The sequence below is a fragment of the Lissotriton helveticus genome, chromosome 2_1 (genome assembly GCF_964261635.1).
Source record: "Lissotriton helveticus chromosome 2_1, aLisHel1.1, whole genome shotgun sequence".
NCBI classification, from domain to species: domain Eukaryota; kingdom Metazoa; phylum Chordata; class Amphibia; order Caudata; family Salamandridae; genus Lissotriton; species Lissotriton helveticus.
In genome coordinates, this window is record NC_136059.1 from 95,513,937 (window position 1) to 95,541,931 (window position 27,995).

At 45.5% G+C, this 27,995-nt stretch overlaps 1 protein-coding gene across 1 annotated transcript in view; it reads left to right on the forward strand.

The window, feature by feature from the left end:
* ANKRD53 (ankyrin repeat domain 53) overlaps window positions 1-27,995 on the forward strand; it is an 86,463-nt gene that overhangs the window by 5,463 nt on the left and 53,005 nt on the right. The window contains exons 2-4 of the mRNA XM_078677194.1: window positions 6,689-6,842; window positions 20,820-21,019; window positions 22,922-23,086. Of these exons, the coding sequence (XP_078533320.1) occupies window positions 6,690-6,842; window positions 20,820-21,019; window positions 22,922-23,086 (518 nt within the window). The 5' untranslated portion in view covers window position 6,689. The remainder of the gene's footprint in view (window positions 1-6,688; window positions 6,843-20,819; window positions 21,020-22,921; window positions 23,087-27,995) is intronic.

Genomic DNA, 27,995 nt, shown 5'->3' on the forward strand with positions numbered 1-27,995 from the left:
AAAGCATAGGATAGCAAAACACAGCAAAGCATAGGATAGCAAAACACAGCATAACATAGCACAACATAGCGCATAACATAGCGCATAGCATAGCGCATAACATAGCGCATAACATAGCGCAACACATAGCGCATAGCGCATAACATAGCGCATAACATAGCGCATAGTGCAGAACATAGCGCATAACATAGCGCATAGTGCAGAACATAGCGCATAACATAGCGCATAGTGCAGAACAGCGCATAACATAGCGCATAGTGCATAACATAGCGCATAACATAGCGCATAACATAGCGCATAACATAGCGCATAACATAGCACATAACATAGCGCATAACTTAGCGCATAACATAGCACATAGTGCAGAACATAGCGCATATCATAGCGCATAGCGCATAACATAGCGCATAACATAGCGCATAACATAGCGCATAACATAGCGCATATCATAGCGCATATCATAGCGCATAACATAGCGCATAGCATAGCGCATAGCATAGCGCATAGCATAGCGCATAACATAGCGCATAGCATAGCGCATAGCATAGCGCATAACATAGCGCATAGCATAGCGCATAACATAGCGCATAACATAGCGCATAACATAGCGCATAGCGCATAACATAGCGCATATCATAGCGCATAAAATAGCGCATAGCGCATAACATAGCGCAGCACATAGCGCAGCACATAGCGCATAACCTAGCGCATAACCTAGCGCATAACCTAGCGCATAACCTAGCGCATAACATAGCGCATAACATAGCGCATAACATAGCGCATAGTGCATAACATAGCCCATAGCATAGCGCATAACCTAGCGCATAGCGCATAGCATAGCGCATAACATAGCGCATAGCATAGCGCATAACATAGCGCATAGCATAGCGCATAACATAGCGCATAGCATAGCGCATAACATAGCGCTTAGCGCATAACATAGCGCATAGCGCATAACATAGCGCATAGCGCATAACATAGCGCATAGCGCATAACATAGCGCATAGCGCATAACATAGCGCATAGCATAGCGCATAACATAGCGCATAGCGCATAACATAGCGCAGCGCATAGCGCATAACATAGCGCATAACATAGCGCATAACAGCGCATAACATAGCGCATAACATAGCGCATAACATAGCGCATAGCATAGCGCATAGCATAGCGCATAGCATAGCGCATAACATAGCGCATAACATAGCGCATAACATAGTGCAACATAGCGCATAACATAGCGCATAGCACATAACATAGCACATAGCATAGCGCATAACATAGCGCATAGCATAGCGCATAACATAGCGCTTAGCGCATAACATAGCGCTTAGCGCATAACATAGCGCATAGCGCATAGCGCATAGCATAGCGCATAACATAGCGCATAGCGCATAACATAGCGCATAACATAGCGCAGCGCGTAGCGCATAACAGCGCATAACATAGCGCATAACAGCGCATAACATAGCGCATAGCATAGCGCATAGCATAGCGCATAGCATAGCGCATAACATAGCGCATAGCGCATAACATAGCGCATAACATAGCGCAACATAGCGCATAACATAGCGCATAGCGCATAACATAGCGCATAACATAGCGCATAACATAGCGCATAACATAGCGCATAACATAGCGCATAGCGCATAACATGGCGCATAACATAACGCATAGCGCATAACATGGCGCATAACAACGCATAGCGCATAACATGGCGCATAACATAACGCATAGCGCATAACATGGCGCATAACAACGCATAGCGCATAACATGGCGCATAACATAATGCATAGCGCATAACATGGCGCATAACATAACGCATAGCGCATAACATGGCGCATAACATAACGCATAGCGCATAACATGGCGCATAACATAACGCATAGCGCATAACATGGCGCATAACAACGCATAGCGCATAACATGGCGCATAACATAACGCATAGCGCATAACATGGCGCATAACATAACGCATAGCGCATAACATGGCGCATAACATAACGCATAGCGCATAACATGGCGCATAACATAACGCATAGCGCATAACATGGCGCATAACATAACGCATAGCATAGCGCATAACATAACGCATAACATAGCGCATAACATAGCGCATAACATAGCGCATAACATAGCGCATAACATAGCGCATAGCGCATAACATAGCGCATAACATAACGCATAGCGCATACCATGGCGCATAACATAACGCATAGCGCATAACATGGCGCATAACAATGCATAGCGCATAACATGGCGCATAACATAACGCATAGCGCATAACATGGCGCATAACATAACGCATAGCGCATAACATGGCGCATAACATAACGCATAGCGCATAACATGGCGCATAACATAACGCATAGCGCATAACATGGCGCATAACATAACGCATAGCGCATAACATAACGCATAGCGCATAACATGGCGCATAACATAACGCATAGCACATAACATAGCGCATAACATAGCGCAGCACATAGCGCATAACATAGCGCATAGCGCATAACATAGCGCATAGCATAGCGCATAGCGCATAACAGCGCATAGCATAGCGCATAGCATAGCGCATAGCATAGCGCATAACATAGCGCATAGCATAGCGCATAACAGAGCGCATAGCGCATAACATAGCGCATAACAGTGCATAACATAGCGCATAACAGCGCATAACAGCGCATAACAGCGCATAACATAGCGCATAACATAGCGCATAACATAGCGCAACATAGCGCATAACATAGCGCATAGCGCATAACATAGCGCATAGCGCAACACATAGCGCATAGCGCATAACATAGCGCATAACATAGAGCATAGCGCATAACATAGCGCATAGCGCATAACATAGCGCATAACATGGCACATAACATAACGCATGGCGCATAACATGGCGCATAACATAGCGCATAACAGCGCATAGTGCATAACAGCGCATAGCGCATAACAGCGCATAGCGCATAACATCGCATAGCGCATAACAGCGCATAGCGCATAACATAGCGCATAGCGCATAACATAGCGCATAGCGCATAACATAGCGCATAGCGCATAACATAGCGCAGCGCATAGCACATAACATAGCGCATAACATAGCGCACAACATAGCGCATAGCGCATAACATATCACACAACATAGCGCATAGCGCATAACATAGCGCATAACATAACGCATAGCGCATAACATAGCGCATAACATAACGCATAGCGCATAACATAGCGCATAACAATGCATAGCGCATAACATAGCGCATAGCGCATAACATAGCGCATAGAGCATAACATAGCGCATAGCGCATAACAAATAGCACATAGCGCATAACAAATAGCGCATAACATAGTGCATAGCGCATAACATAGCGCATAACATAGCGCATAGCGCATAACATAGCGCATAACATTGCGCATAGCGCATAACATAGCGCATAGCGCATAACCTAACCTAACCAAGCATAGCGCATAACATAGCGCATAGCGCATAACCTAACCTAACCAAGCATAGCGCATAACCTAACCTAACCAAGCATAGCGCATAACCTAACCTAACCAAGCATAGCGCATAACCTAACCTAACCAAGCATGGAGCATAACCTAACCTAACCAAGCATGGAGCATAACCTAACCTAACCAAGCATGGAGCATAACCTAACCTAACCAAGCATGGAGCATAACCTAACCAAGCATGGAGCATAACCTAACCAAGCATGGAGCATAACCTAACCAAGCATAGAGCATAACCTAACCAAGCATAGAGCATAGCCTAACCAAGCATAGAGCATAGCCTAACCAAGCATAGAGCATAGCCTAACCAAGCATAGAGCATAGCCTAACCAAGCATAGCATAGCCTAACCAAGCATAGCATAGCCTAACCAAGCATAGCATAGCTTAACAAAACACAGCATAACAAAACAAAACAAAACATAGCATAGCCTAGCAAAACATAGCATAGCAAACCAAACACAACAAAACATAGCATAGCATAACAAAACATAGCAAAACAAAGCATAACACACACCACACACAACCACGCACACACAACCACACACAACTATCTATCTATCTATCGCCCTCACTCTATCTGTCTATCTATCTATCGCCCTTACTCTATCTGTCTATCTATCGCCCTCACTCTATCTATCGGCCTCACTCTATCTATCTAATCGCCTTCACTCTTATCGCCCTCACTCTATCTATCGCCCTCACTCTATCTATCTATCGCCCTCACTCTATCTATCTATCGCCCTCACTCTATCTATCTATCGCCCTCACTCTATCTATCTATCGCCCTAACTCTAGCTATCTATCGCCCTCACTCTATCTATCGCCCTCACTCTATCTATCTAATCGCCCTCACTCTATCTATCAATCTATCAATCTATCGCCCTCACTCTATCTATCGGCCTCACTCTATCTATCGCCCTCACTCTATCTATCGCCCTCACTCTATCTATCGCCCTCACTCTATCTATCGCCCTCACTCTATCTATCTTGCTATTGCCCTCACTCTATCCATCTCCCTCTATCTATCTATCTATCTATCTATCTATCTATCTATCTATCTATCTATCTATCTATCTATCTATCTATCGATCTATCTAACACCCTCACTCTATCTATCGCCCTCACTCTATCTATCGCCCTCACTCTATCTTACGGGCCTACTCTATCTATCGCCCTCACTCTATCTATCGCCCTCACTCTATCTATCGCCCTCACTCTATCTATCGCCCTCACTCTATCTATCGCCCTCACTCTATCTATCGCCCTCACTCTATCTTGCTATTGCCCTCACTCTATCCATCTCCCTCTATCAATCTATCTATCTATCTATCTATCGATCTATCTAACACCCTCACTCTATCTAACACCCTCACTCTATCTAACACCCTCACTCTATCTAACACCCTCACTCTATCTAACACCCTCACTCTATCCAACACCCTCACTCTATCTATCGCCCTCACTCTGTCTATCTATCTACCTATCGCCCTCACTCTATCTATCTATCTATCTATCGCCCTCATTCTATCTATTTATTTAGATACTGATCGCCATCACTCTATCTAGCTGTCTAGCTATCTATCGCCCTCACTCCTATCTATCGCCCTCCCTCTATCTATCTATCGCCCTCACTCTATCTATCTATCCCACTCACTCTATCTATCGCATCACCACAGCATCACTCAGCACCACCACAGCATCACTAAGGGGCACAACAACATCACTATGCGCTACCACGGGATCATTGAATGCCACAGCATCACTAGTCGCCACCACAACATCACTCAGCGCCACCACAGCATCAATCTGTGCAACCATTCAACAACAACTGGGTCAAATATGATCTCTCAATGTTTCAAGCTTTATTACAAATGTCACAAAAAGAGGTTAGTATTTCACTTCTGTTCTTGGATTTTCGTCACAATAAAATACACTGAACATATTCTTCACAAAAGTTATTTACAAAAGTTTAAGCTATTGCTATTATAAATTACAATAACTTTTATTTAAGTATTAATTATTAAAAAAATTCAAAGCCATTGTTATTTGTAATATCAATACATCTAAGTCACGTGAATACAACACATATTGCATTACAAATGCTATAGGTGTCACAAGTTATAACTATTGGCATTGTAAATGACAAAGCTATTATTTTTGCTATTTTCAAAAACAAAACATAAATAAAAAATGTGTCATTTACAATACCAATAGCTCAAACTTTCCTAATGCGAGACCTTATGCATTGCAAATGCTTGTTTTTTTTTTGTGACGAGTGCCAGGCAGCTGCAAGGTGCCACAGGGCTGCTCACATCCCATTTTGTGCTTTGCATGAACGTTCTAGTAATTTGTGTACATGTTAACTAACCGTTCTAACATTGATATTCGCCATGTTAGAATGATAAATTTAAAAGGGCAGCCATGCGCCATGATGCATGTCCGTGCACAGTTCACAATGCTCACGTGCACATGTGTCACAACGTATGCAAGCAGTGCTTACTTTGTGCCAGTGCTCTCCGGTGCTCAGCACCAGCACTTAATTGTCATCACGGGCTCAGTCCACCACATGGTGGCGATGTCTTTATAATTTTGAGATGACCACAGAAACTGTGTTTATTAAGTCAATATACATTGAAAATGATAATACCAGCCTCGCATGCCATTATATTATTCTAGCTTTGAGGGGCCTGAAATAGTCTGAATTGTCTCACTTGTCAGAGTGCGATAGTTCGGTGCTATATTGGTACTGCCATTGGCAGCGTTGGCAGGGTATGAAGGCTGCAGTGGCCTTCCGAGAAGGGCCCTGGCACTTTATTTTTTTTACAAATTAAGCACCTCATGCAAATGTATCAGCAGCCATCTTACAATGGGTTTTTAAAAAAAATAAGAAAACCCTTTGCAAAGTTGCCAGCCATGTGTGCGCATGCGTTTTGATGCATTTGTTTGCAAGCACTTGGCAAAAAAAAGACACGCCTTTTAGAGCCAAAACCTATTGGCTTTGCCAAAGCCTGTTGTTTATTAAATGCCATAATTTACAAGAGTCTGTAAGTCAAAGCTGTAAAGGAGGTGGGAAGATTTGAGGGTGAGGATCCAGGGAGCTGGAAGGTCCTTGTGATCCACTTTCACAAGGTCCAGGGCAGATTCACTCATGGACATTCTCTTCCTGCTTCCACTCTCCTCAGAATGACGTCACCTGCCCCTCAGGCAAGCGCTGGAGGTACCAGCAGCAAGAAGCACCTGGAGAGAGACCAGCTGCTGGCGGCCGCCGTCGGGAACCTGCCGGGTCTGCAGCTCAGCTTGAAAATCACCGACGACCAGATCAAGGCGGACAAATATGTGAGTCCTTTGTACAGCCCTCAGCAGCTCTAGGGGGCTTCGAATGTGATGTTTGACAATCAGTGGTCCATTTGTACGAAATTACTGCTGTTGTACAACACATGTGGAAAGATGGCTATGGTGTTAGAAAATTTCAATGGTACAACATTTCTACTGTACTGAATGTTATAATACAATAACATAAATACATTCTTTTAAAACTATTTTTTTTAAAGTACACACAGTTCTTACTTCCTAACTCCTCAAAGGGTTCTCAATTCTTCCCTTTCTAACAAAACATCAGGTAATCCTGGCTTTTCTCCTAAATGCTTTCTCCATCTCTTTCCAAACATTTCAAAGCTTTCCTAGCCCCTCTTTCTCTCTTCCTCAACTCCCAACATTTTTTCTTGGCTGCTAAATCTGTTTTACAGACACAATTATTCGTACATGGTCCGTGACTGGCTACCCGCCCCTCTCAGCTTACCACACCTCACCTTGAAGATTGACATAGGCAAATTGTCTTTGGAAGGCGGGGGGGTCAGGAACCCCCCGGCCGTATTTATTATACAAAACAATAAAATTATGAATATCAACAAGACATCATTATGTTAGAATAACAAAATTGCAGACATTAGATTTACAGTATTGAAGACAAGTATTGAAGGCTAACCTTAACAAAAGTCTAATACAGCGTGTTTCCTATCCGAATCTAACATCCTAGCTGAATTTTGCATTCTAACATTTTGGGCCCTGACGGCAAGGTCGCTAACCGGTGTCAAGTCCTACAAACCACGCCCTTAGCTAAAGGTGCGCATGCGCGATCGGGGACCGCCTACCCCGTCGGCATCCTGAACTCCATTTAACCATAAAGGAGGGCCCTTACACTCTGCGTCATAAGTTGACGACATGGTGTATGTGCGGGGTGGCTAGTGGCCTAAGGAAAGCGTGACTCCCTCCCCCGCATTTTTAGCAGCTAGCGGATATACCTGCCCCTGAAGTTCTAGGAGGGACCAGTGGCCCCTCCCCCTGGGCCGTCCCCTCCGTGGATGGTGACGCCCCCCCTTAGGACCTTAAATTGCTGCTCACCGATCATGACCTTACCGCATGACCCACCCTAATAAATACGACGATGAACCTAGAAAGAAAACATCACTAAAGGACAACTACACTCAACTAAAACAAATAGTACCTGTGCATGCTGTACTAATGGGAAAAAGGCCTAAACATACGCAAAATTACATTTTATTGGCAAACGGTCACAGCTAGAAAACGGGAAAAAGGCCTAGGTATACAAACCATAATTGAACAACAGCAACATTAAACACAATATTCACAGCTAAACGTGGGACAAAAGGCCTACGTACACAAATCAGCCTATCTACTTCAATCATGTCCAACTGGCAAACAAGGCCTAACGCCACTATTCCTGTCTAGTAGCCTGCTTTTGGGGATGGTGGGTGGGTAAATTAGAAGCCCCAAGCGTGGGGCAGCGAGGTCTGCGGGGAGCGAGTCGGAGGCAAAGAGGGCGCTCCGCTCGCTCCCCGGCCCTCTTATGCGCCTGTCCTGCTGGGGGGTCCCCGGCCCTGCTGACCCGCCCCCCAGACTACCCGCCCCCATGCCCCAGAAGCTCTCCAGCTGCTTCCGGGTCACGGGGGAGGCTTCGGCCTATCGGTGGTGGGGCGCGCCGCGCGCGTCATCGCCAGGCGACACGCCCCACCATCGACAGGTCGGGGGAAGGGAGGGCGCCCCCCCTTTTCAGAAGCAGCTGTACTCCTAACCAGGTGACCTCAAACCATGAGTGTTTGTATATAGAATGTGTCATGCGCCTTCTTATAAAACTGGGCCCTCAGAGGTAGAGGGCGGTCTTTTTACAGGTATTGCCTGATATCTCCCGTACCCCAGGGGTCGGGTACTACCGTGAGGTCACTGACTTCCCAAGAATTTACATTTTGGCTTTTACTCTTGGCGGATACCTAAAACAAGCCTCATTACAGTATCAATCCGCATATCACTACGCCATCTTCCCCAGACCGCAAACAAAATGTTCAACAAGACCACAGAATGCGCCTGCATGGCAAGACACAGGCTGGTGAAGAAAACTTTAGTCATTCACTTTCCCTTGCAGAAGGCTGAATATGTGCTTGTAAATATTTCCTAACTCTGCCGCAAAAAGTGAGTCCCCAAAAACGCTGCATTTTATTTATTTGTATTAGATATTTATGTGAGAAGTTGGCCTGATATGCAGTGCTCACTATTCTAGTGATCACTATGTATCAGTCCAAACAACCCTTATTGATGATTGGTTGTAAGTCAACCTGATAGACCAGCTATCCTAGTAGCATGGACACGTGCAGTCTTTAGGCTAAACTCTAGAGGGCGTGTTAAGCCAGCTGTTTTACCATCACATTTACCCCTTGAACACGACACAAGTTGTTATGAAAAATAAAGTATATTTATTTATAACAGTACTACCCTGAACTCTTTATGAGTCAGGGAGCGAAGCACAATACAAAACTCTTAAGAAAACACTTTAAGTTGCACAATTTACACAAATGCCCGAGGGGCACGAAAAACCATATACTACAAAAGTGGAATGCGAATTACTAGCAGGTAAGTAACTATTCTCAGAGGCTTTGGGATCGCTAGGACTAGACTACTGAACCTTTAGATTACGAGCAGGAGGCCTAGGGAGATCGGGTGCAGAGTGTGCACTCTCACGCGGGATGCGGAACAAAGTCTATGGAGGCTAGTAAATGCAAAGTTAGTGTTATCGGACGAATCCGACTAGGTAGAGCTGAAACGAAAAAGGATCTGGACACTTAGATAGTTAAGCTATGCTGGAGCACCGAAATGCTTAGGTTACCTAGCCCAGGGGCTGCGGCTGCATAGGTCTGAAAAGACGTCGGGAATCCTCGTTGCAGTCTATGGAGCCTGAAAGAAGAAGTTGCTGGCAGGCAACCAGTGATGAAGTTCGATGTGATCCAAGCCTGGATCGATGAAGATGGAGACCTGTAAGCAGAGGGGACCAAGTCCTGAATCACTAGCCAGTGATTAGGTGGGCACCAGGATGGCACCGGGCGAAGTCACCTCGACCAGGTGAGTGGGCGACGCTGGGCTCTGCAGTCTCTCGGACCAGGAGGCGTTGTCGGCGACCAGGATGGAGGTGCGAGCTGTCCTACGGTGGTATCTGCTGTCGACGTCGCTGGACCCAGGATTGGGGCAACAACTCTTGGCAAATGCAAGCCCACGCGGTGGACTCAAAATGGCGTCTGGAGTGGACCAGGAGGGACCAGGGTGCTCCTCTGTTGGAGGGGAGCAAGGGCCAGCCTGGAGCAACCAGACCAGCGGTGTTGTCGTCGTGGTTCGTCGTCAGAAGGGCCACTAGCCAACGGGCAAGTGTCCTGGACAACGCGGTGAGCAGCAAAGAGCAGAAGGGCCCCACGCAGATCTCGTGGATGCTGGAGGGCTGGACTTCGGTGCTGGAGCTGCTCAGGGTTGGGGCTTCTCAAACCCCAAAGCACTCACTCAAGGATCCCTCGGTGGTCGTGCTGGGCAAGCGTCGTGCAGTCTTGAAGATGGCCGGTCCCTCGAGGTCTCGTCACACCCACGAATCTCAGCTGGGCTGATGATGTAGGTAGAGGTCAGAGGTGCCAGGGAAGCCGGTTCTCGTCGAGCTGGGCAGTCTTTATCCAGAGGAGAGACTTACAGCAAACCGCGATGCTTGGATGGTGCCTGCGGGTGCAGGGTGACTACTCCTTAGTCACAAGGGAGAAATCTTAGGAAGAAGTCTTGAGTTCCTTTCGTAGAAAGTAGTTTCAGGATTCAAATATGATCTGATTTGGAAGGGGGCCTGCTCCTACCTTTATCCTGAGAAAAGGGGCTGGCACGCGACTAAGTCCTGCCCTATGGGTGGGACTAGGAGGGGGGTGGTTACACCCCTCTCCTTTGTCCGGTCTCTCCCCAGCTCAGGGGCTGATGTGCCCCAGGAACTGGTTTGAGCCGGCATATGCACAGTGAGCACCGGGGTGCCACTTGCAGTCACCTTCCTCTATAGCCCTGCCTACCTGGGATACACAAAACCCTGTCTGGGATGGTGCTGGCACCGCCCCTGACAGGAAACCCTTTGTCCAAGCCTCCCGCGCTGGGAGGACTCCCAGCAGCAGGAGGGCAGACTTGTGTCTCGGTGGCAGCATCCATCTTGTGGAGCTGAGGCTATGTTCAACTTTAACCGGGGTTACAGGCTACCAACATGTCTTCTCCCACTAGAGGGGTGGAATGCTACCCCCGTCGCCAGAACTGGCGAGGGGGTAGTATTCCAAAGCGTATGACACCTTACACAACATGTTTAGATAATGTCAGACCAAAGTTACCATAACCGCGAGGGTTATAAGGCACTTAAGAGTATATGGTCTGACGCTATCATGGAAACGGCTAAGGGATAGATCCCGAAAGCCGCAGACAGGCTCAGCTCATGCCAGAGCACCATCTCACACGATTCCAAGCACTCTGCCTTCAGGATTGTTAAGGCCTGCCATAGGAGTGACTGATAGGAGATCTGTGTGCCCATTTTAGGTTTAGATATAGGTATACTATATCTAGAGCAGGGGTGATTACACCACCTTGCCCCCAGCTGTCAAGCAGCAAGTTGTGTCAGTTTTGGAGGGCCAGCCAGGGGTGGCATAATACATGCTTCAGCCCCTGGTAGGCCCTGGGTACACCTATGCCCTGGATAACTAAGGTATACTGTACAGGGACTGATAAGGTGACTCAGTATCCAATTGGATATGTACCTAGGGTACATGGAATCCATTTTAACAGAGAGAGCAGTGGGCCTGGGGTCCTGAATAGCAGGGCCTCAGGTCAACTAAGTCAGAAAACCAGCAAAACACCAGGCAAAAAGTTGGGGGCAACCATAGTCAGGGATCTACCTTCCTACAGTGTGTAGTTCATTACAGTTTTCACTCTGTTTCAAAACAACAGCCCCATCTCTCTGTTTGATTTATGTTACTTATTTGGAAATACGTTTGAAGGAATTAACCTTAAAAGCAATTGTTTATAAGGGACGCAGAGCAACATTTTATCATATATATTTGTGAATGTGTGATTATCATTTCCATGCATTTAAGTCTCTATAATTATGGTTTTGAAGCTTGGGCCATTGCATGGAGATAGATGTAACTACTAAAAAGAGGACGTGGGAAAATATTTAAACAAATGTTCAAATAGTAACTCCATTACGGAGTCTCACTTCGGATTAGAGCACAAATATTTTCATTTTAAATATGAAATCTGAATAGCTTCGACTCCTCTAAAACAATCTACTCATATATATTTAAAGGGAAGATTAAAAAACCTTCAGTGTTTACTGTTTTAAAATCAGGTAGGTAATAAGCAAGAGAGAGAAGGTGGGCAGTCAGAGTAAATAGATATGGAAAGGGTTTGCTGTACTTAAGTAGAGTCTCTGTACCTATGTGTAGCCCCTTTAAAATCTACCATGCCTCTCAGGACTAAAACTTGTATTTCCCTTCTCATTAATTTTAAACAGCAGGTTTCATATTTGCATTAACACCTCAATGGTCATCACATCAACCTCATCCACAGGAAAAGCTTTAAATCCAGCAGTTCCTATTACGACAAAATGCCGTAATGGAAAGCCCCAGTCTTACCTTGGTTATAGAATGTTAGTTCCATAGGGGCTTGTTTACAAGGCCCTTGCGTCACTTTTGCGTCATTTCTAGGTCTCGCCTGAGACAGTGCATGCGCTGTCTCTACGAGACAATTAGTAAGTGGCTTTCAAAAGTGCCACCAGAGGCTTTTGCTGGCCTACAGCTTGCATTCACGAGCTCGTGCACGTGCACAGCTGCCATCTGTGTTTTTTATTGCTGTAATCAGGCTCCTCTGCTTGCACTACCCCCCTCTCTTTTCCCCCTCCCTCCTGGTCAGCTTCATTTGTGTCTTCTAACTGTGAATCATGCTCCTCTGCTCCCACTTCCGCCTCCCTTCACCCCCCTCCCTCTTCGTCAGTTTCATTTGTGTCTTCTATCATAGTGAATGCTCCTGCTTTCACCAGGCACACACACCACTAGCCGTCAGTGCACGCTTCCACCAGGCACACACACCATCAGTCGTCAGTGCACGCTTTCACCAGGCACACACACCACCAGCCGTCAGTGCACGCTTCCACCAGGCACACACACCACCAGCTGTCAGTGCACGCTTCCACCAGGCACACACACCACCAGCCGTCAGTGCACACTTCCACCAGGCACACACACCACCAGCCATCAGTGCACGCTTCCACCAGGCACACACACCACCAGCCGTCAGTGTACGCTTTCACCAGGCACACACACCACCAGCCGTCAGTGCACGCTTCTACCAGGCACACACACTACCAGCTGTCAGTACACGCTTCAATCATCAGGTACACACACCACCAGCCGTCAGTGCACGCTTCCACCAGGCACACACACCATCAGCCGTCAGTGCACGCTTCCACCAGGCACACACACCACCAGCCATCAGTGCACGCTTTCACCAGGCACACATCCACCACCAGCCGTCAGTGCACCCTTCCACCAGGCACACACACCACCAGCCGTCAGTGCACGCTTCCACCAGGCACACACCACCAGCCGTCAGTGCACGCTTTCACCAGGCACACACACTACCAGCCGTCAGTACACGCTTCAACCAGGCCCACACACCACCAGTTGTCAGTGCACGCTTCCACCAGGCACACACACCACCATACCACCAAAAAAGCCCATCAGATATGCATCTTATAACCTACTTCCATGAAAAACACACGTCTAACAATTTTGTGAAATTCATACCAAATTTCAAGGATCTGATTTACAACAGCAATATTACCCGAGGAAGAGGATACTTCCAGGTAGCTATTGACCAGGATGAAGTAGGAACCTTGGATTTGCCTCTGGCGCTCTGACTTGACCATGGTAAATAATTACCTTGGAATACCATCCATCTTGCATAATATTGGTTAATTAGAACATTGGAATGTTGGGAGCTCCTTTGAAGTCAATGGAGTGGCTATGGGCCAATAATGGCTGGTACGGACCTTTAATTACAACATTCCAATGCTTGTCTTTATGCTTTTCCCTTTTTAATTTAGAACATTTTACCTCCACGCAGTGGAATATTCCACACCACCAGCCATCAGTGCACGCTTCCACCAGGCACACACACCACCAGCCGTCAGTGCACGCTTTCACCAGGCACACACACCACCAGCCGTCAGTGCACGCTTCCACCAGGCACACACACCACCAGCTGTCAGTGCACGCTTTCACCAGGCACACACACCACCAGCCGTCAGTGCACGCTTCTACCAGGCACACACACTACCAGCTGTCAGTACACGCTTCAATCAGGTACACACACCACCAGTCGTCAGTGCACGCTTCCACCAGGCACACACACCATCAGCCGTCAGTGCACGCTTCCACCAGGCACAAACACCACCAGCCGTCAGTGCACGCTTTCACCAGGCACACATACACCACCAGCCGTCAGTGCACACTTCCACCAGGCACACACACCACCAGCCGTCAGTGCACGCTTCCACCAGGCACACACCACCAGCCGTCAGTGCACGCTTTCACCAGGCACACACACTACCAGCCGTCAGTACACGCTTCAACCAGGCCCACACACCACCAGCCGTCAGTGCACGCTTCCACCAGGCACACACACCACCATACCACCAAAAAAGCCCATCAGATATGCATCTTGTAACCTACTTCCATGAAAAACACACGTCTAACAATTTTGTGAAATTCATACCAAATTTCAAGGATCTGATTTACAACAGCAATATTACCCGAGGAAGAGGATACTTCCAGGTAGCTATTGACCAGGATGAAGTAGGAACCTTGGATTTGCCTCTGGCGCTCTGACTTGACCATGGTAAATAATTACCTTGGAATACCATCCATCTTGCATAATATTGGTTAATTAGAACATTGGAATGTTGGGAGCTCCTTTGAAGTCAATGGAGTGGCTATGGGCCAATAATGGCTGGTACGGACCTTTAATTACAACATTCCAATGCTTGTCTTTATGCTTTTCCCTTTTTAATTTAGAACATTTTACCTCCACGCAGTGGAATGCTCCACACCACCAGCCATCAGTGCACGCTTCCACCAGGCACACACACCACCAGCCGTCAGTGCACGCTTTCACCAGGCACACACACCACCAGCCGTCAGTGCACGCTTCCACCAGGCACACACACCACCAGCTGTCAGTGCACGCTTCCACCAGGCACACACACCACCAGCCGTCAGTGCACACTTCCACCAGGCACACACACCACCAGCTGTCAGTACACGCTTCAACCAGGTACACACACCACCAGCAGTCAGTGCACGCTTTCACCAGGCACACATACACCACCAGCCGTCAGTGCACACTTCCACCAGGCACACACACCACCAGCCGTCAGTGCACGCTTCCACCAGGCACACATACACCACCAGCCGTCAGTGCACACTTCCACCAGGCACACACACCACCAGCCGTCAGTGCACGCTTCCACCAGGCACACACCACCAGCCGTCAGTGCACGCTTCCACCAGGCACACACCACCAGCCGTCAGTGCACGCTTTCACCAGGCACACACACTACCAGCCATCAGTACGCGCTTCAACCAGGCCCACACACCACCAGCCGTCATGAACGCTTCCACCAGGCACACACACCACCATACCACCAAAAAAGCCCATCAGATATGCATCTTGTAACCTACTTCCATGAAAAACACACATCTAACAATTTTGTGAAATTCATACCAAATTTCAAGGATCTGATTTACAACAGCAATATTACCCGAGGAAGAGGATACTCCCAGGTAGCTATTGACCAGGATGAAGTAGGGACCTTGGATTTGCCTCTGGCGCTCTGACTTGACCATGGTAAATAATTACCTTGGAATACCATCCATCTTGCATAATATTGGTTAATTAGAACATTGGAATGTTGGGAGCTCCTTTGAAGTCAATGGAGTGGCTATGGGCCAATAATGGCTGGTACGGACCTTTAATTACAACATTCCAATGCTTGTCTTTATGCTTTTCCCTTTTTAATTTAGAACATTATACCTCCACGCAGTGGAATGTTCTAATAGCATGATAATCCTTCTGCCTCGGGCTATACTAGTTGATAAAGACTCTCATCCTTGCTATAGGCGATGTTTGCGGCTCAGGGTTATATCTCGGGTGCAGGGCCATTAACAAGCCTGGGCAGCAGGCTATAAAGTTGTAATAACTTAAATGTCTAATCAGCACTTATACTTTAGAAACAGTAAGGACATCCAGCACGCTGTAGCACGTCTCATCGAGGTTTGGATAAATCACCCGCATGATGGATCTCCATTGACTCCCCTTGTCGGCCTATACCATCTTCAAAACCAGATCATGATTTAGAAAGTCATCATGACCAGCATCTCCGCGTATCTTTCAGACAAGCTCACCATCCTTGATGGCTCTGGACACCAGCCATGGACACATCCAACCAAGCATCAGAATTGAGACTTAGAAAAGTAAAAAAGAAAAAAACAAGCCAGCAGGCCTTTTGGACTGATGCACCCAGGATTTGGAGCAACATCCCTGTATCCATAAGGACCGCCCCGAAGCTGCTCCAATTTAGGAAAGAGTTGAAGACTCACTTCTTTAAAGAACACTAGCTCATAATTCAGTAGCAATCCAATAACCAGCTGCCTTTCATACAACTGATTGATTGCATGCTTACCTCTGACCCTGTACAGTGCTCCACTACCTTTTTGGCTAAGCGCACATTACAAACATACCACAATTTCTTTAATGTTCAGTACATCTGTGCTCACAAGTAAACTATTTCAACCCAGGTACGGACAATTTGACTGTCTTTAGCAGATAACAACCCAGTCTTCCTTGAGCACATTATAACAGAACACGGGGAACAACGGTGTGCCCTTACTTGATGCAGCCAGGTTGGTGCAAGCAGTTCACAGTGATTTGCAAGTTTATCCTAGTTAATTCTCACTTGTCAGATGCAGTTTGTATCTATGCCTGGTGGTCACTAGTAGACCAAAACTTTATTACTGCCTTGTTTCGCAAAATTTTGAAATGGTTTATTGACTCAGCAAACCCTATTCTTGTGTCTTAGACAGCCTTGCAAAATCAATCACCCTTCATCACAAAGCACTTCTTCTGATTGTGTATTCTAATGTCAGGATAGTTCTACCAGTAGCTCTTTCTCGCCACAGTCCTTAGTTTTGGGGTGGGTACCACTTCCACAAGAGGAAATTGTAGTAGAAAGGATGCTGGGATTTTAGCACCCATGAATTTCTGCGGTGCTAGAAACAAGGTAGGACCCCCCTTCACTTCCACCTGGGCTATCTGGAAGGAGAATTTGCAAACCAAACTGAGTTGAATGATTCTGAATACCAGACACTTGGACCATCAGCCAGGGTGTAAGATGTAGCTCCTCTGCTAATGAAGCTAGATGATGTTCTCAGACACTGCCTAATGACCGAGAGTCAGTGATATACTTTCAAAAGATTCATGATTGGTCCAGATAGACCATAACAGATGTCCAGTGAATGCATGGAACTTTCATCCTCTGACTGTAGAGGTAGAAAACAATGGAAGCATCAGCTACTAAGACATACAAAAATTAGGTGGAATATTGATCGAATGCAAGATGAACCAGCTTTGAAAATCAATGTATCTGGCTGGGTTGACATGAACAGTTCGAATAGACACCAGGACAGGTTTATAGCCACAAGAAAAGTGTATGCCATTGTCGGGGATTCAGGCCTGTCATCCCCAAGGGCTTGCAGGGTGAGATTGTAGTGCATTTAAGACTTATAGGAGTTATTGGTAGAGGGCACCAAAGAGAGAGGAGGGGGCCTGGATAGTGGAAATTGAAACAGATTTAAGTAATCGGCCCTTCAGGGCTTCCTCTGCCATTCTCATGGTCCTGGAGGAACCTTACTGGTGGCTCATAACACATGGTGCTTTGCCCAGGAAAGTCTCTGCCAGGACCTCTCCAGGAGAAAACAGACAGAGTGGAGTCATGTCTTCACCCCATTTCTGAAGTGCAGACCAGTGTTTCCAAGATTGACTTATGGCTCCTACACAGTCTTCGGAGCCACTTTTGCTGCAGCTTTGCCCTCTCAACAATCGAAGCTGATAAGGCCAGACGCTTTGGAGCCTGACCATCTAGCGAATACTGTTTTGAGGAACTTTAGGAATCTTTTGTGCCAGGATCAATGCTATCACTTTCCTGCTTCCTTCCTTCAGCTCTGGTACAAAGAGCACAGGAGCTACCTTATGCCAAACCTTGTTATCCCCAAGTTGCACCTCAGCCCGTCCAGCTATAGAAATACACACAGGAGGACAGATTAATTTAAAGTCACTGGGGTAGGCACTTCCATGCAGCAGAGCCTGGCAGGGGAAGTGGGGATCTGTTACTAAAGTCTCAAGTGTTTCATTTGAAGACAGGAACAAGTAGGTGGATTATGGGGGCTCTTACTCCTTGTAGCACCCCGGGTGAGATGGCGGGGGCTAGAATGCCAGCATCTCTTCTACCGAGGTTTCCGGTCTTGGAAGTGGAACCCATTTTAATGGTTAAGACTATGATGAGCAAGTAAGACGTAGAGCCCATCCGTAGCTTGATGCTCAGTCACATACTGCAGCTTGCAGTTGAATAGATAACCCTCCAATGAATGGCAACAACACAGAGGGGCATATTTACAATGCTCCAGCTGCACTCTTATGCCGCTGGAGCGTCTGGCCCACATTTACAAGGCCTCGGAAAGCCCCCTTGCGTGGCTTTTCCTGGCCTTGTAAATATGGAGTAAGGCAATGCCTTACTCTGCGTGGAAGGGGCATTCCATGGGTGATGCTGTGGGTGTTCCCACTCAACATCCATGGTTTTTGACACTGCCCCAGATTTACAACATTGCATAAATCAGGGGCAGTGCCAGAACTAATGCCTTCCCAAAGCAGGTGTAACAAGGAGAAATGTTTACATTTTTTTCCTCTGCCCACATGCATTGCATTTTGCAGCATAAATAGAAGGAGGAAATCAACTCCTGTCACTTCCTGCACAAAAACAATCCTGCCAACAACACAGACACCTTTGTACCATTTGCGCTGGCCCGGCAGAAAGGACAGGAATGCACCATATCTTGTAGATGCAGCGCATTCCTGCCCTTTTCTTTAGATGTAGGGCAGTGCAGCTAGGCTTGTGGCTCTGCCCTATGCCAAAATATTGTAAACATGCCCCAGCGTTTCTCCCAGGCTCACTTGCTTAACCAAATGCTGAACACATTGTCGTAGAACCCATGCTCAAAACCTCTCCCACCAAGGCAATACAGTCAGACATTATGCTATCAGATCCATCCTGAGATCACAACCTGGGTGTTGGACTCATAGAAACGGTCATGATACACCCATAGTCGCAAATGTACATTCCCACCATTGTAGAGTACTCCACTTCATTGTAGCTAGGCTCATGCTCCACAAATGTTTTTGGAGACTTACTTGCATTGCCTGACAGGCGATCAAGATGCATTTCAGATGCACAGAAAATAATTAATGAGTACAGGTACGTGCATAAACCTCTCCCTCCACCTTTGCATAGCTTTCCATTACTTTGTATTATATAAAAGCAGATTTGGTAGCATACATCCATACATACCTACTTTGACAACATCAAATGCTCCAACTCAGACTCACTTGAAGAAGCTGTTGCATTTGTGCATGGTTTCTTATCCGTACCCACGCCTTGTCGTGTATGGTTCCTTATCCGTACCCACGCCTTGTCGTGTATGGTTCCTTATCTGTACCCACACCTTGTCGTGTATGGTTCCTTATCTGTACCCACACCTTGTCGTGTATGGTTCCTTATCTGTACCCACACCTTGTCGTGTATGGTTCCTTATCTGTACCCACACCTTGTCGTGTATGGTTCCTTATCCGTACCCACGCCTTGTCGTGTATGGTTCCTTATCCGTACCCACACCTTGTCGTGTATGGTTCCTTATCCGTACCCACGCCTTGTCGTGTATGGTTCCTTATCTGTACCCACACCTTGTCGTGTATGGTTCCTTATCTGTACCCACACCTTGTCGTGTATGGTTCCTTATCTGTACCCACACCTTGTCGTGTATGGTTCCTTATCTGTACCCACACCTTTGTCTTTGTATAGCGCTCTATACTTTTGTAGCAAGGTTTGCGCATTGTAAAATTATGCACACACATAGAAAACCTGACAACAGAAAAACTGCATCTGGGACTCAGAGAGATGATTCTGACAGATGGTGTTAAATGAAGGAATGATGTTTGGACTACTGGCCTTGAAACAGAGGCTCACAAGCCTGCCTAGGCTGACAGGTGACATGTTCTCAATGATGCCAGGGCATGCAAGGTGGACTGCAAAGTGATATGTACACACAAAAGGTCTATAGGTCCCTGCTGACAACATACATTTCCTAATATGACCTTATGGGTCACACCGGTAGGGTTGTGATTAATGGGGTGGGCACACTAGATGACAGCAAAGGGGCAGAGACTATGTTGAATATAAAAAGAGATAGGAAAGAGTGAAGGAAAATTCACAAAACAGTCAAAATGTGATAAGATAGCATATGCATGATATTTTTCCAATATAGACATGCCCACACATCACGGGTACCGTTAAAATCATCACGATTAAAAGGGTATAAACAACTTTTAAAATCATCATAGTAAAAGATCTTTAAGAGAAAACAAACTTACCTTGTAAAAAATAGTGGATAAAGTTTAAAGGTGAGTGATATTATCACTTGCTTGAGGCAGTTTTAGTCTAGTGACACACAGTGGTGAGTTGATGACATTACAGTTTAGTTATTTGCGTCTGGCACTTGGCTCTGATAGGTAAATACATGAATAAACATAACTGATAACCATCTAATGAATCTCAGTTTTGTTTCACCTTACTCCAAAAAGGGATTCACAGCGGTTCATCTAGCCGCTCTTCATGGAAGGCTCCAATGTTTACAACTCTTAGTTCGCTACTACAAGGCTGACGTGAACCAAAGGAGCAAGGCAGGATGGCGACCCATTCATCTAGCGCTGAGCAAAAAGGGTGGACCGCGGGCTGTGGAATGTGTGAAGTACCTAATCGAACAAGGTGCCGATGTCAACTTGTAAGTAGCGACTTTGCGCTAAGTGAACATTTCCTGCGTGGTAGAGCCACAGCGTTGCATGTGTTTCTCACCATGGTTATGTTGTCATTTGTATTGTAAAATATCATCCTACTTACATAGGTATGAAAATATATATGTAAAAATGCGAAATCAATAAAATGGGTATATAAAATAGAGGGAATGTCTCATGTAGCCATCATGAAACTTTCTATGCTATACTTGTTTCTGAAATTTGACACATGTGATCACTATATAACTGTCAATGTACCAATAAATGACAAAAAAAATACATAAAAGAGCAATTTCTGCATGTAAAGGTACAAGTTTTCACCAGATTTTTGTTGTTGGTGCTCAGAGGCACGGATTTACCACACAATGATTGGGTATTAAGGCATTTGTAATGTGTTATTACCATTTTGCTGGAAAGAACAAAAAGGGCAAAACAAACAAAAATTCACTTATTTTACTTTTAACACAATTTTTAACCAGTGGTTAATTTGTAAAACAATAAGTGCTGGGGCTCTCGTCAAGAGGCAGCTTGCACCTGCCCATTTCTCCTGTTAGTGCCGCCTAAAACAGAATCATGAAAGTGGGGAGAGGATGTGGCATACTGGCCAGAGCTGCTGACTTTGGAGCTGGGTAACCAGGTTCGAGTCACGGCGTCGGCTCAACATCCTGTGATTTTGGGCAAATCACGTAATCTCCCTGTGTCTACCATAAATGAATGTGTCCTTAACTGCTGCTTGTGAAAAGCGCCAGTGTTGATGATTAAGTGCCTGTGCTTAGCACCGGACACCAACGGCTCAAATGAAGCACTGTTATTAACAGAAATCGTCTTCACAATTGAGGGCCTCACTGTGGAACAGGTGGGCAAGAAATGGATGCACTTAGATGGACAATAACAACGGGCCTGATTCACAGAACTAACTTAAGACAAAATCCTAAAGGTACTACTTTTAGTATTCACAGAAGTTAGGATTTTGTCTTAAGTTTGTCTTAAGTCAGACTTAAGACTGACTTAAGTTAGAATTTTGTCTTAAGTCTGTCTTAAGTCTGTCTTAAGACAAACTTAAGACAACATCCTAACTTCTGTGAATACCAAAAGTAGTAAGTTTAGGATTTTGTCTTAAGTTAGTTCTGTGATTCGGGCCCAACGTTATTAGATGATAGTAGAACAAATGATCTCTTTAAAGGGCCACTGGTTTGCATGGTACGTCTCAGTTTCATTGCTGATGAGCAGTCTCTCATTGTGGTCACACTAGACAACAGCTAAGTCTATCAAGTGTTTCCACTGTACCTTCAATGAATATTGTGAACTTTTCTACAACCAATAGGTTTTCTACTCGAGTGGCAGCTTTCACAACATGAGCGTCCTCTTTCTCAACGCGAGCGGTAGTGACCTGCCGCAACTGCCCGCATTGAGAAATTTCACCGGGAGGCGGCTTAGCACTCGTTTTTTCCCACTCATGCTTGACAACTTAATGTTGGTGAGCGGCGAGCAAGAAAGACTCCGCCATGTGTCAGGTTGGTAGAGTTCTTGCTGAACTCTGTGCTTTACGCTCGTGGAGTGGGCAAAACTCCACAAACTCCAGCAGCAAAGCGGAGTTTACCGTCCACCTGTAGTGTAGACTTGACCATATGATTCACGTTCATTACAAATGGTGAGCTACTTAAGAAAGGAGACTGAAAAGGAGTTTGCATCCAGCTAGGTGACAGCAGAGAAGATGTGTTATTCAAGTCTCAGGGTTTGGGTAAAGCTCAGCAAATAGACATTTTATTCCTGTAATGGGAGACCCTATGCAATGCACAATCCATTGATTCATGTGGCCACGAAGTGCAAATGAGCAGAATAGAACAGCTAAAGGAAGACTGGTTATTATTGAAATCCTTGTTTTTGTTTAGAAAGACAGATAGCAAAGTGACTCCGCTGCACCAGGCTGCCAACGAGGGTCTACTGGACTGTATTGTTGTGCTCACTGAAGCGGGAGCCGATACTCACGCTATAGATGCTTACGGACGAAGACCTATTGACTTGAGCAAAATGTGGAACCACAGACCCTGTGTCAGGTATGATCACCGCTACAAATATGGCGTCTAACTTTTATTTATGTGCACTTACATTGGTTAGTGAGGAGGTGGCTAATTTTCAGTGTAGTTAATTATAAAGTCACGCCTATGGGATAAGTAAACTTGGATAGCTATGGCAAGGTTTTTGTGGAAGCCATCAAATGGGAAATATCTTGGGGTTATGTCCTCTAGGGCTATAAAGTTTTGGGACTGGGTTTGGCGAGATGGCAACATTGAGGTACATATCTATTTTTGTATGAATTTTTTATTGTGAAGAGACTAGAGACAAGATGTAGGTAGGCATTTACCAGTCGGTAACGGCCGAATTCGGCCGTTACCGACCGGTAAATGGAATTTGAGATGTAGGGGCAGATTTTTACAGAATCGGTAAATTTACCGATCGGTAAATTTACCGATTCTGTAAAATACCGAATCGGTATTTTTACCGATTCGGTAAATTTGATATGTAGGTGGGACTCTTCAGAGTCCCACAAGCATTACAGAATCGGTATTTTACCATCAAAATCAATTTGATGGTAAAATACCGATTCCGGTGTGCATGCACATGTGTGCATGCACACCTGTGCCATATGACAGGCAGACCTGCCCTTAGGGCAGGTATGCCTGCCACATGGCACCCGAACCTGTTTTGGGGGTGCTAGAGGGTGTCAAAGGGACACCCCCTGCACCCTTGAGAAATTCGGTATTTACCGATTCGGTAAATACCGACCGGTAATGCCCATTCATTCCTATGGGCTTCAAAGCCCATAGGAATGAATGGGCATTACCGGTCGGTATTTACCGAATCGGTAAATACCGAATTTCTCAAGGGTGCAGGGGGTGTCCCTTTGACACCCTCTAGCACCCCCAAAACAGGTTCGGGTGCCATGTGGCAGGCATACCTGCCCTAAGGGCAGGTCTGCCTGTCATATGGCACAGGTGTGCATGCACACATGTGCATGCACACCGGAATCGGTATTTTACCATCAAATTGATTTTGATGGTAAAATACCGATTCTGTAATGCTTGTGGGACTCTGAAGAGTCCCACCTACATATCAAATTTACCGAATCGGTAAAAATACCGATTCGGTATTTTACAGAATCGGTAAAAGTCGGTATTTACCGATTCGGTAAATACCGACCGGTAATGCCCATTCATTCCTATGGGCTTCAAAGCCCATAGGAATGAATGGGCATTACCGGTCGGTATTTACCGAATCGGTAAATACCGACTTTTACAGATTCGGTAAATCCACATCTGGATTTACCTACATCTCGGTACTTCTATTTTACAGATTCATAAATACCGAATCGGTAAAATTCGGTTTTTATGAGTCGGTAAAATAGAATTACCTACATCTGGCCCCAGGTGGTAAGCCTGCAATTTCTTGAAAAAAAAATCAATGTAACACATTTTCAGGCTGTGTTTAAAAAAAATAGATTGTAAACAGTCATATTACTTGTTGATCCTTGCCTCTGACAACAATCCACATGCATAACTTGTTACAGGCTGGTGAGGGGAGGACCTACTAATAACATCAGGTAAGATCGGAGGAGAAGGGGTGTGGCCTTTGCAACCTAGGTTTCAATCAGCTTGTAGGCTAGTGTCATAGCATCTTCCCAAATATGTTGCAAAAAGCTGAGCAAGTGTGGTGACTCTTATGAAACCACTAATAAGGAGCTGTTGTTGATAGGACTGTACTAACCATTGGTCATGGGTAATGTCTCACTTGGGGCAATGTGTTCAATTATTGAGTCCACATTTCCAGAAGAGTAAAAGCAGACCTTTATTCAATTTGCACACAATGTTTTATGAGAAATTGGATTGTTGGTTGAATGGGGGGTGACCTGTTCAAGCAACAGCCACAATCCATGTCAGGTGAACCACAAAAGTCCCTAACTCAACCCGCGCTGAATACAAGCAGTCAGGCTTAACTTAGAGGCATGTGTAAAGTATGTTTGCAGCACAAAAACAGTAATAAAGTAAAAACACAACACAAGAAAAATCCCAGGCCAATTTAGAAAAATCAAGTACATTTTAATAAATTATTTGACACCAAAACAATGAAATCCAATCATTAGAATCGTAGTTATAAATTTTTAACGTTAAAGGTAACAACTAGTGCCAAAAAGATCAGAGCACCAACCGCAGCCATCTAGTTGTGAGAAAACGTGTTAAAGTTGAAAGATATGGCTGATAGCGATGAAGTGCGAGCCGGATACAGAAAGTAGATTAGCCCCTGTCGGTGCTTACCTTTGTATTTAGAAGAAATTTGAAGAAAAATGCTCCTTATTGCTGATTCCTAGAAATTCTATAAAAAGAAAACTTGCAACAGAGTCTTCTCAGGATTTGACCCGAGAATTTTGAACTCCTTACCACTGGAAATCAGACTGATCCACTCAACTGTATCATTTAAAAAAAAAAATTAAAATACTACTTATGAACACATTTCTGCTCTACTTCACTCAATATGGCACGTTGTTTACACCCATGACTATTATTCGCCTGTTTCTTATTTTGTTGTTTTTTGCTCTTCTTGTCTCTTCCTTCCGATCATTTGTAAAGCGCTCTGATTCCCTCATGGGTCATGTTTGTACTAAGCGAAACTCCTATAAATAAATTAAATAAATATTTGGAGACGGTAAAGCTCAGCGGGGCAAGTCTGCAGTCGGTGTACATGGAGGGAGTGTCATTGTCGGGAGGCAGCTGGACGAAGTTGCAGTGTAGATTTCTTCATTTGGACTTAGTCACTTTTTGGTATTTGAAAATCTCCAGTGCAATGAGGCTGAATGCTGTAGCTGACAAGAGTTCCAAGAGGTCGGATACCCCTTTGACGGAGGTACACTGAACAGGATTTTCTGCTGCGGAGAACATAGCAGGAGCTGCCGCAAAGTCAGGCCGACCAGCACTGGGCAGATAGACAACCAGGTTGGTCCCAGTCTCCTCTCGGTTCTCAGAGCAGTTTTTGGGCAAAAATATTTTAAGTCCCAAGTTTTGGTATTTTTAGCACCAACACCAAGGATCCAGGACGGAAGGGGCACTACTTGGAGGAATGAGAATCAGTCACGCTGGGTCCAGGTGCAGGTTCAAAATGGTTGAAGCCTTTCAGGAGGCCAACCAACTTGCCCTTGGAGTCACTCTGGTAGTCCTGGGTTCAAGCAGTGGAACAGGGTTCAAGCAGTGTAGTGTAGTTCCTATATTCCCAATAGGCTCTGTGCATTGGAATAAAATATCCTATAGAATTGACATAGGACTTAGGTCGACTAGGTCTCTATCGAATATATTAGACTTAATTGTGAGTGCCAGCTAGCTCAGAGATCACTAGAAACTTTCTCGAATAAACAAGAAAGGATTCGTTTCTGACAACCGCATAAACATGACAACTTTGTTTCCCAAGAATAAACGTATCTTCAGAGTCGTGGAAACAATAGATAGATATTTTACTCAGTCAATCATGCATGCTTCGTTTCATCAGAGTTGCAGAGAAATAGAGAGACGGGTGTTTTCAATAAAAGTATTTATTGAACAGTCTTCTTTCTCATGCAAGTAAAGTGAACTGCTACAATCGTAATACAGGCTGCAAAGTATAATACTTACAGCGAGAAGAGTATTATAAAATAATACTGTAAAAGCATGGTATGGTGTCTAAGCCATAAAATGCATACATAAATAACAAAGACTAAAAGTACTCACCTGGTGCTTCTAAAATATGCCTACCCCTAAGTCTAGTACGAGGGAAGAAGTAAGTATGGTGTAGCATAGGTTTAGTATTTTTTGCCAAGAATCTATCCAAGATTTCGTTTAGGGTCTAATCAGCTCCATACCTTGCTTTTAGAATGAAGGAGGTTTGGTATCTCTTTCTCAGGACTCGATTTTCCAACACCCCGCAAGGGGAGCTTGGAAACACTGGAGCTGGATTTCTCGGCAAGAGAAAGGACAGCGTCTCTTTCAGTGTGTCAGCTGGAGGGTAGGCTTCCTTCGGCACTTGCTGTAGCGAGCTGCATTGGGCAAGTAGATAGTCGAGCTGCTCCGAACCACTGTGTGTTTGCTAGGGCAAGTGTAGGCATATTTATACCTTGAAGGTGCCGAGTTTGACGTAAAGTTGGACATAATAACGTCAGCAAAGAACCCCAAGGGAATGGTAGTTCTTTGAAAACTCCATGAGTTTTTGGACAATTCAATATTCAAGCAAGGGGATGTCCCTGACTGCTGAAGCCGAGTTTTCCAAGAAATTGTTTTGGCTTTTCGGAACTAGATGAAGTATCCATGCCTGTATTTGGACTGCATGGGCTATGTCTAAATGTGGTTATGATTTCTATGCATATATAAGGGCAAGGTGAATTGTACCTATATAAGGGCATATATCGGGAAAATTTCACTCGGGTCCTAAAACGCTATACAACAGCAGCAGGACAGGCCTCATAGGGTTCAAAGCAGGCTCCAGGCAGCAAAGCAGTCCGTCCAGGTGCAGCAAAGCAGTTTTGTGGAGAGCACAGCAGGCCCCAACAACAGCAGGCAGGCCTCTGAGAGTCCTTCCGCAAGTTCAGAAAGTGAACTGATGCCTTCTTTGAAGTAGGAGAAGTTTCAAGAAAATCCCCTTTAAAGTGCTTGAAGTTTCCTGCTTCCCCTGCGTGGTTCCAACTTGGCTGCATGAACAATGCAGTGGTGACAAGTCCTTCGTGTGAAGGCAGGGCATAGCCTATTTAGTTACAAGTGGGGCTGTGCCCACTCAGCCCCGATCCTGCCAGTGATGGCACATCCTGGCACACCTAACCTCTCTATTGTGTAGCTGTCTAGGAGGAAACAACAAAGTTCAACTGCCATACTACAATCAGTCATGTGACCCAGGAACAGGTTGCAGGCGCAATATAGTTAGAACCCCCTTTTGTACCGCAATATAGTTAGG